We start from the raw sequence: 10,168 nt of genomic DNA, 5'->3' as shown, positions 1-10,168 counted from the left end.
AAAAAAATTCCAGCAAAGCAAGTTTAAAATCCTGTATGACCAATCACTATTCTCGCTGCACTTACAAAGAATCAGGCCAGGTTTTTTAAAACTAGACTTATTTTGCAAACAAATTAGTCTTAATTTGATGGTCTTTTGTAAAAAAAAAAAATGAGGGTGATCGTAGAGAGCAAAATTATGTTCCAATAATACACCTGTGTAAATATTAGATTCTAATACAGCTTATTATAAACTGGACTAGATCCTGATTTCTTCTAGTTTCTTCCAATGCCTGGCTCCAACTCTCCAAACTAATGTTTTTTATTTTTTCCCATCCTTTTGACTTGGGATCATTTGATAATTAACACCGCCCATTTTCCTGAAGCCCTGAAAACTAAATATGAACAACTTGATGTAAACTTCAGAGAAATCACCACAACAGCTCAAATATAGACAATCTTTCTGCCTCTTGCTCTGTGGGCCACTCAAAGACAGTCAGAGACATTGGAATTACTAACCAGGAAAATTCGTCAGACTGCCACTGTTTTCTATCTGAAGATGCTTTGAGCCTGACATCTAGAAATCTTGACTGGCTGGCCTAAAAACTCAAAAACTGGTTTACAGTTCGATCTCATCATTAACCATTATTTTTTTTGTTTTATAGGAATGCCTCTTATTTAATACCTTATCTGAATCATAGGCCTAATTTTAAAAACACACCTGCATCATTGCCTCCTGAAATGAGTTTAGCTGAACTAACTATTGTCAAGACTAACAGACCGATTCAACAAGATGGAACAATCTACCAGCTCAACTTGGAATGTGTGAAATTTCCAGGGAAGTTTCAAAGGAGGGAACTATAGAGGCTGAGGGCAGGCTGCCCCCAAATATGCCACTTTGACATATTGCTTATTTTAAATAAAAGTTACTGAAGAGACAACCTATGCAGGAAGGACACTCAGACCCCTTCTCTCCCCCCCTGAAAGCTGGAAATAAATCTCCCAGGTGAAAAGTACCTCCCTGTACCAGGAGCTCTTTTAAAGAGACATTCCCAGAGATGGGACATTTAGAGCAGAGAAGGCTGTATAAACAACACTTACCTTTTACTAATTTATGACCCCAGCCCAAATTCTGTTTAGAATTCTTTACTAACTGAAGCTCCCAAAGTGAAGTTTCCTTTTGGTCTGTCAATTACTCGCAGATTTATTCTCTTTGTATAACGTATAAAAACTGCTCACCTTGGTCATTTCTTGGTCTCAATTTCATAACTGGGCTTCTGGGCACATATAATAAAACTTCGTTTTTTTCTCCTGTTAATCTGTCTCATGTCAACTTAATTCTTAGTCTATCTGGAAGATCTTGAGAGTAGAGAAGAAATTTTCCTTCCCTTCATGCCTTTGAATCTGTCTTTGTGGGGTTCCCAAACCTACATACGTAATTAAATTTGTTTTTCTCCTGTTGACCTGCCTTATTTCAAAGATATTATTTATTCACTTATTTGAGAGACAAAGAGAGCACAGGCTTGGGAGCAAGCAAGGGGAGGCAACGAGGGGAGGAGCAGAGGGGGAGGGAGACGGAAAGGGAGAGAATCCCAAGCCAACTCCACACTTGAGAGGGTTCAAATTCACGACCCTTAGATCATGACCTGAGCCAAAACCAAGCTTAACCGACTGAGCCACCCAGATGCCCCTGTCTTATTTCAGTTTAATTATTAGACCAGCCAGCAAACCTAGAAGGAAAGAAGGGAAAATTTTTCCTCCAAAACCATCTTAATCAAGCTCCAGGGAAGCCCCAAAAGGCATTCTAGCTCAGAAATTTATCTCAAAGAATTGGAATTCATAAGGAACCCTCAGTTTTAGAAGCTATATTGTTTAGGAGAGGTTCCACTTTAAATTGTGTAACATGAAATTTAAAAATTTAATAAATGGGCCAATCCTAACCCAATTGTGGTACTAATTTCACAATATATAAGTATATTAAATCATCATCACCTTGTACACCTTATATAGTTACATGTCAATGACATCTCAATACAGCTGGGGGAATAAACCTTTCCACCTAGTCTAAACAATAAGGAATAATTGTTATTTCACGTAACAAGTGATCTCAAGGTAGGATGGCTGTAGGGTTGGTGTGTGGGTCACAAAGACTGTGGGTCAGTGTCCTAGAGCTGCCCTGACAGTCACACAAGGTGGGTGGCTTAAAACAATAGGATTTTATTGTCTCAGTTCTAGACAGTAGTCCAAAATCAAGCTGTTAGCAGAGTCATGTTCCCTCTGAAACCTACAGGAGAGACTCCCATTTCTACCTCTAATGTCACATTGCTATCTTCTTTCTGTCTCTTTTTATAAGGACACCAGTCATATTGGGTTTAGGGTCCACCCTACTCCAGTATGACTGTATCTTTACTAATTACATCTACTATGAATCTGTTTCCAAATTTGGTCACATTCTGGTGTACTGGGGGTGAGGACTTCAGTATGCCTTTTGGAGGGACACAATTCAACCCATAACAGACCTTTCCCATCTTTCTGCTCTGCCATTCTCATCCTGCTGGCTGCCTTCCTCATGGTCCAACTTGGCTACAGCAGTCCCAGGCATCACATTCAGCACAGCAGTATCCACCAGATGGAGAGGGATCGTCCCTTCCTTGTATCTCTTTTAGAAGCAAAGAAACCTTCAGAGACCCCTTCCCCAGGAGACTTCCTCTCATTTCTCATTGGCAAAAATATCATCACACATGTAAGCCTAATCCTATCACTGGGAAGGGAAACAAGACCACTCATCATGATTGGCTTAGACCAGAGCTTCTCAAATTTGAAAAAGTATCATGATCATCTGGAAGGGTTGTTGAAACAGATTGCTGGGCTCCATCCCCCCACCCCCCAACCCCTGAGGTTCTGGTTCAGTAGGTCTGCTGTGAGTTCTGAGGATTTGACTTTTTGACGAGTTCTCAGGCGAGGCTGATGCTGCTGGTGCTGAGACCACACTTTGAGAACCAGTGGTTTAAACTAATCAGGATTTATCTCAGAGGACTGGGGTCAACTCTTGGAAAATACACTGCTATCCAGAGGAGGGAGGAATACCCCCCCCCAAAAAAAAGAATCAGGATTCCATCAGAAAAGAGCCAAGAGGAGGAAACTTTTGGGTAGGTATCCAGTAGTGTCTACCATACAGTGGCCAAAGAGCAGCTAGGAAGAGACCAGGAGTGTGTCCAGACAGGTGAGAAGAGAGTCAGAATGATGTCAAGGGAGCCATGGAGAAGCGACTGGGGAATGGTCAACCCCTTTAATGTCACAGACAGGAACAGGAGTGTAAGCACTGAAAAGTGACCGGTGGAGGGGCGCCTGGGTGGCTCAGTCGTTAAGCATCTGCCTTTGGCTCAGGTCATGATCCCAGGGTCCTGGGATTGAGCCCCGCGTCGGGCTCCCTGCTCAGCGGGAAGCCTGCTTCTCCCTCTCCCACACCCCCTGCTTGTGTTCCCTCTCTCACTGTCTCTCTGTCAGATAAATAAATAAAATCTTAAAAAAAAAAAAGTGACCAGTGGATTGAACCACTAGATCTTTGTTGATCTTAGCAAAAGCAGTTTTATTTTGAAGACACCACATAGGAAGAGTTATAGGAAATACAGAAATTAACTCCCTTGCACTGTTGGTGGGAATGCAAAGTGGTGTAGCCACTCTGAAAAACAGTATGGAAGTTCTTCAAAAAGTTAAAAATAGAACTACCGAATGTTCCAGCAATTGTACTACTAGGTAGTGCCTCAAAGGATACAAAAATACTAATTCAAAAGGCTACATGCACCTCCATGTTTGTAGCAGCATTATCTACAATAGCGAAAATATGGAATGGATATTCCATTCATTCCAACTGATGAATGGATAAGGAAGTATATATAGACAATAAAAATGAAATAATACTCAGCCATAAAAAGAATGAAATCTTGCCTTTTGCAAGGACATGGATGAAACTAGAGAGTATATCATAAGTGACATGTCAGTCAGAGCAAGACAAATACCATCTGATTTCACTCATAGGTGGAATTTAAGAAACAAAACAAATGATCCTAGGGGAAAAAAAGAGAGAGGCAAACCAAGAAACAAACTCTTAACTGTAGAGAACAGACTGATGGTTACCAGAGGGGAGGTGGGTGGGAGGATGGATTAAATAGGTGATGGGGATTAAGAAGGGCACTTATGATGACCACCAGCTGTTGTAATGAAGTGTTGAATCACTATATTGTACACCTGAAACTAATATTACATTGTATGTTGACTAGAATGTGAATAAAACTTTTAAAAAATAAAATACTGTGAGTTCAAAAAAAAAGGTTAACTTTTTGGGGTGCCTGGGTGGCTCAGTTGTTAAGCGTCTGCCTTCGGCTCAGGTCATGATCCCAGGGTCCTGGGATCGAGCCCCACATTGGGCTCCCTGCTCCGCGGGAAACCTGCTTCTCCCTCGCCCACTCCCCCTGCTTGTGTTCCCTCTCTTGCTGTCTCTTTCTGTGTCAAATAAAAAAAAAAAACGAAAAACAAAAAAAAGGTTAACTTTTAAATCCTAATATAATTTTCTAGCTGGAATTATTATTAAGATTCATTTTCGTTTCATCATGATTATTTCACAAATTCAGTTTAATTGTTTAAAGTACATAAATCCTCTCATGGCCAAAACTTCTGATGGTCCTGTCCTCTTTCCTTAAAAGCCAAACCAATCAAACTTTTGTTGTCATCAACCTGAAACAATCAGTTTACCTTTGTCTTGCATGACATGACATTATTTTCTGGTGAATTGAACTTGGTATTATACATTTCTCTTTGACATTTTTGCTTGTTCTCCCCCTCCCTTTTTTGTTTGCTTTGTTTTCTTTTCACTTTGGCTCTGGAATGTACTTCTATGTGAGCCTCTTTTGAAATGAGTTTTGAAATCAATTGGGCAAAATTAATTCAATTATTAAAGTAGCAGACATTTCCTTTTTCAGTTACTTTTGTCACATAGTCATGGCCAATATCTCAATTTCCAGACAGAATCAGATACACACATGTGCGGATTTCTGGTCCATTATATTTTGTTGCAGATTCAAAATAATGAGGCACAATTAGAAACAATTCTTATTTAATGGTGGTATTACTGCTCTGAACATAATCTGAGCACATAATGCAAGTGGGCATTTCAGTTCCTTTGAAATGACTTTTCCATTGGGTGAACATCTGATAAATTCCTCCTTTTATGCAGGCTCCCGTGGACCAGATGTTACAGAATATGGGGTATGCACAGGGGTCCATAAAATGTTTGGGGGCAGGGAGTATACAGGACATTTCTGTATCTTACTCTTAATTTTGACATGAACCTACAACTGCTCTAAAAAAATTAAGTCTTGGGGCACCTGGGTGGCTCAGTCGGTTAAGCATCCGACCCTTGATTTCAGCTCAGGTCATGGTCTCAGGATGGTGAGGTCAAGCCCCATGGTGGGCTCCATGCTACAGCATGGAGTCGGCTTGAGATTCTCTCTCTCCCTCTCCCTTTGCCCCTCCGCCTGCTCTCAGTCTCTCTCTCTCTCTCTCTATTGGTCTCTCTCCTTCTCCCTAAAATCAATCAATCAATCTAAAAAAAATTTAAGTCTTAGAAGAAAGAGAGGGGCGCCTGGGTGGCTCAGTCATTAAGCGTCTGCCTTCCGCTCAGGTCATGATCCCAGGGTCCTGGGATCGAGCCCCGCATCGGGCTCCCCGCTCAGCGGGAAGCCTGCTTCTCCCTCTCCCACTCCCCCTGCTTGTGTTCCCTCTCTGTGTCTCCCTCTGTCATAAACAAATAAATAAAATCTTAAAAAAAAAAGAAAGAGAGAAAATGGAAAAAAGATAAACAGGCCAATCGAATATCTGAAATCCTTTGGCTAAATTCACTTTTTCAATTAAAAATACAAATTGAGGGGCGCCTGGGTGGCTCAGTCGGTTAAGCGTCTTGTCTGCCTTCAGCTCAGGTCATAATCTCAGGGTCCTGGGATCGAGCCCCACATCGGGCTGCCTGTTCAGTGGGGAGCCTACTTCTCCCTCTGCCTGCCGCTCTCTGTCTCTGACAAATAAATAAAATCTTAAAAAAAAAAAATACAAATTGAGCCAGATCTTGGCTGGACCCTAGATAAAATGAGAAGTAAAATTACTTTACAAACACATGATGGAATAGTATGTAGCCATTCAAAATGGTTCTGTAGTTCTCTACTTATTGACCTGGAAGATGTTCATAGCATTGCATGAAAAGGGTAGGTTATAAATATATTATGAGCCCATTAAAAATATATTTCAGGGGAAAAGTCTGAAAAGCTCTACATCAAAATGGTAAAATTTATGTTATGTATATTGTACCCTAATAAAAACAAATGTAACAGTAGTTACTTCTGGATGCTATGTTTTTTTACTACTGATTTGTATTTTTTTAGTTTTTTTGCAATGGGTGTGTATTATTTGTATGAAAACTAAGTAAATAAATGAAATAATGGTTTAAAAGAAAAGGAAAAATAAAAAAAATAAGTCTGATGCCTTTCAAGAAGCTGATGCATTTCTGACTGCAGCTTTCCCCTCTACCCATCCCCCACTGGAGCCAGCCTTTCTGGGTCACCTTTAAAGTCCAGCCTTTAAGGCACTGTTGGACTGGAAGCTAGGAGAGCCCCACTCTAATAGGGCAGGGAGCCAGACGAGGAATGGGAAACAAGCTGAGCCATTTCAGGACACTCTTAAAATATGAAAAAATGACTTTTTCCATCCCAAAAATAATTCGGGGAGTCAAGTCTTGGGAGGGAATTTCAGTCTTAACAGTTAAATCTGGGAAAGGTACAGGAAGTACAAAACTCAAAAGATACCCTACAGAGATTTCTTTCAGCTGACAACATTTAGTTGTTTCATAAGAGGGATCCAAAAAATGGTATTTCATTGGGTATATTCACTTCCCGAAAGTTCCAGGACATGGCACCAGATCTGTTCTTATTGGCATTTAACTAACCATTCAAAGCCGACTCTAATAAAGAAGGAATTGCAGGGAAGTGAGTGCTTCAGGGCACAGAGGACTTTTCTTCCATTGCTTCGCAGTTTGGGAAAGTTGCCATCCATTCGGGTTTCACTCAGACTTTTGCCAGATCCCAGAACAAATTGTAAGCCAGAAGTTCTGCTCTTTGTCAGGAGGCAATTGCAGTCCAGACTTAGCCAGGATCTTGCCCTCTCCCTTCAAAGAACAACTTCCCTTTCTGTGTGGGGATCCTGGCTCTCCTTTTACTCAGGGACATCCTTTCTTTCTAGAAAGACTCGACTGTCCCAGGGTTTCTGTTTTGTTTTTACCATTGTCCGGGTTTTATCTGGATCTCTGGATATCACATCTTCCTAATATCAGTGATTTTAATGTTTAAGGCTTTCTTCTGTTTTTCTTCCTCTTTAGCCACTGCAGTTTAGTGAAGCAAAATAAACAGGCCTGTTTCCATTGTTAGAGACCCCAGGCGATTAATCTTTGAGGAGTTGCCCACAAGTTGGCGATCTATGAACTGAGTCTGACCCCTTGCACAGAAAGTTAAAGCCAAGGTGCCCGGTACCTATTTTGTGATCAGATATCGCTTCCCTTTGTTAGAGATCAACTTTCCTTCCTTTTAAGGCAAAGAATCCTTAAACAAACCACTGAGACAATCCCACTGACTACAAAGAGGTTAAGGTAACTGTTTTATATTTTAAACATGGTGGTGGTTACACGACTGAATATGGGTGTCAAAACTTACAAAACTGTCAATTTAAAAGGCCAGTTTTTACTGTACATAAATTATATCTCTATTAAAAACACCACCGCCAATTCGGTTTACTAACATGGAAAAATGTGTAACATATAATACTGACCTAGGAAAAAAGATGGTAGCATTTATAAAGTTTACGTTGATATGTGAAAAAGGAGGAGGAAATCCGGAGAACTTAAAACTATATTTTGTTGAATAAGGAGATAATTTTCCCTTCTAAAAATTTCTTTGTAATCGGTGATTTGAGTTTCGAGGCTATAAATACGTCTTAAAACTTAAAGATAAGGGGCGCCTGGGTGGCTCAGTCGTTAAGCGTCTGCCTTCGGCTCAGGTCATGATCCCAGGGTCCTGGGATCGAGCCCTGCATCAGGCTCCATGCTCAGCAGGAGGCCTGCTTCTCCCTCTCCCACTCCCCCTGCTTGTGTTCCCTCTCTCGCTGCGTCTCTCTCTCTCTGTCAAATAAATAAATAAAATCTTTTTTTAGAAAAACTTAAAGATAAGTTTTTACAAAAATGTGTCGAGCTGTACACTTAAAATTAGTTCACTTTATGCACTTCATGTTACGTGTCAATTAAAAAGTTTTTAAAGAAGGCTTAAAGAAAACTTCTGGGTAGCAGTCACAAGGGTATCTATCCAAATGGAAAAAAAAAAAAAACATTTTAAAATGTGCGCAGTCTACCGTATATTCTACCTCAAAAAAATAAAAAACAAACAAAAAACCCCCCCCTGAAATGGAAACTATGCAGGCGCTGTGGTGCTCGAGCAGTCAAAGCCCGCCAGCGATCCGTGCACTCACTCACCCCCAGAACAAGCCTCCAGTGGCGCAGCCGACCCCCGCAGTACCTGCTCCCCGTGGCCTGCGGTAGGGGGGAGCCTCTCGGGAGGCTGCGACCCCGCACAATTACCCACGGCTCCCCAGCACCAGCGGCCTTCGGGCCCACCCGAGAAGGCCGTGGACATCCCCGCCCCTCGGGCCCCACGGCTGCTCAGGGAATCGCTGCCTCCGGCCACCCCGCCACTCCACTCTTGGGCGGCCGCACTGACGTCACCGCCTCGCCGCCCCGCCTCGCGCCGCCGTTCCACCCCGCCCCTTTTCCCGGCGTGCGCCGCGGTGAGGCTCCTCGCCCTCGGCTTCTGCCTGTCGTCCCAAGATGGCGGACACAATGAGCCGGCGCCGCGCCGGTTGGCTCTGAGGCGACTGTGAGGAGGAACGGTCCGCGAGCCCTCGCAGTCCGGGCAGAAGAGCGTCGCACGTGCAGCAGGAAGAAGGGGAGGAGGTGACCCGACTGTCGGCCGCCTTTGCGCTCGCCGCCGGCGCGGCGCCCGCCCCGCCCGGGTCGGCCCCTCGGCAGCCAGCCCTCCCGCCCGCTCGCTCGCCGCCGGGCCCCGCCCCAGCCCTGCGCCGCCGCCGCCGCCTCCAGCAGCCGCCGCCATGAAGCTGACCGACAGCGTGCTGCGGAGTTTCCGCGTCGCCAAGGTGTTCCGCGAGAACTCGGACAAGATTAACTGCTTCGACTTCAGCCCCAACGGCGAGACGGTCATCTCAAGCAGCGACGACGACTCCATCGTGCTCTATGACTGCCAGGAGGGCAAGTGAGTGCGGCGGTGGCCCTGGGCCCGGGCCCGAGTCCGTCGTCGGTCCGTCCCACCCTCCTTCCCTCCCGTGGCCCAGCGCTCGCCCCCGCCGTCCTCCCCCGGCCTGTTTTGCATTCGCTGCTGCCAGGGCCGCTTCCACTCCTAAGCCGCCCAGGAGACCTTTAATTTTCTTTTTAAAAATAATGAGAGTGATAATAACAGCGTTATTATTTTGTATGCCTTCGGCCTCCTGGAAAAGCGCTTCTGCGTTGCTTGCCAAACCCCACCTTGACCTTGACCTTTAAACGCCCGGTCCGCCCACTTCAGCCCCAGCAGGTAGCTTTTCCGCTCCTCCGACTCTGTCAGAGGTGCCCGTCAGCTCTAGCCCCCGCGCAGAACCGCAAAGGCAGCTCTCCTACCTCAGTCAGCAGCGTCACAGCTCGCTCTCTGTGCCCTCCTCGGTGACCTCGATTCAGCCCTGGCACCCCGCCCATCCCCTGCCCCTCAGCTTCCCGCGGCCTTCTGCCGGAAGGCCGCGTGGGTTGCAGTTCTTAGCTGTCAGGATTTATTTGTTTTGCCTCTTTGGGCCCCCTGTCTTTTCCTTTCTGTTCTAAATTATTCTCTTACTCCCTACTCCCTGAGACCCGATGCCCGCATTTGTAGTTAACTTTTGAACAACATCAGAAACTTTTCCTTTTTGCCAGAAGAAAACGAACTTGGCTGTCCCATCCTGACCTGAATGGGAACCTGCTATGAAAACAAAAAGGCATCCTATAACAATTTCGTGTTTCCTCTTATACTTTTTTTTATTATTATTACATGGTCCACTTGGAATTATCAGAATTCAGGGCC

The 10,168-nt window shown here is 44.2% G+C and overlaps 2 protein-coding genes across 9 annotated transcripts in view; one reads left to right on the top strand and one right to left on the bottom strand.

Annotated features, from left to right (window-relative positions):
• GLYCTK (glycerate kinase) overlaps nt 1-9,832 on the bottom strand; it is a 22,453-nt gene extending 12,621 nt beyond the window's left edge. For 4 of the 8 annotated variants that reach the window (XM_081818830.1, XM_081818844.1, XM_031026434.2 and 1 more), the window contains exon 1: nt 8,542-8,774. The gene's annotated coding sequence lies outside the window, so the exon portion shown is untranslated. Of the gene's footprint in view, nt 1-8,541; nt 8,776-9,735 lie in introns of those variants that run through there. The other 4 variants (XM_081818850.1, XM_081818851.1, XM_081818833.1 and 1 more) reach the window with 3 other exon arrangements.
• WDR82 (WD repeat domain 82) overlaps nt 8,895-10,168 on the top strand; it is a 19,758-nt gene continuing 18,484 nt past the window's right edge. The window contains exon 1 of the mRNA XM_081818861.1: nt 8,895-9,334. Within this exon, the coding sequence (XP_081674987.1) occupies nt 9,174-9,334 (161 nt within the window). The 5' untranslated portion in view covers nt 8,895-9,173. The remainder of the gene's footprint in view (nt 9,335-10,168) is intronic.

Source organism: Leptonychotes weddellii, chromosome 1 (genome assembly GCF_054177405.1).
Source record: "Leptonychotes weddellii isolate Sample4059 chromosome 1, ASM5417740v2, whole genome shotgun sequence".
In the NCBI taxonomy this organism is placed as follows: Eukaryota; Metazoa; Chordata; class Mammalia; order Carnivora; family Phocidae; genus Leptonychotes; species Leptonychotes weddellii.
This window is presented reverse-complemented; position numbering and strand designations above follow the sequence as displayed.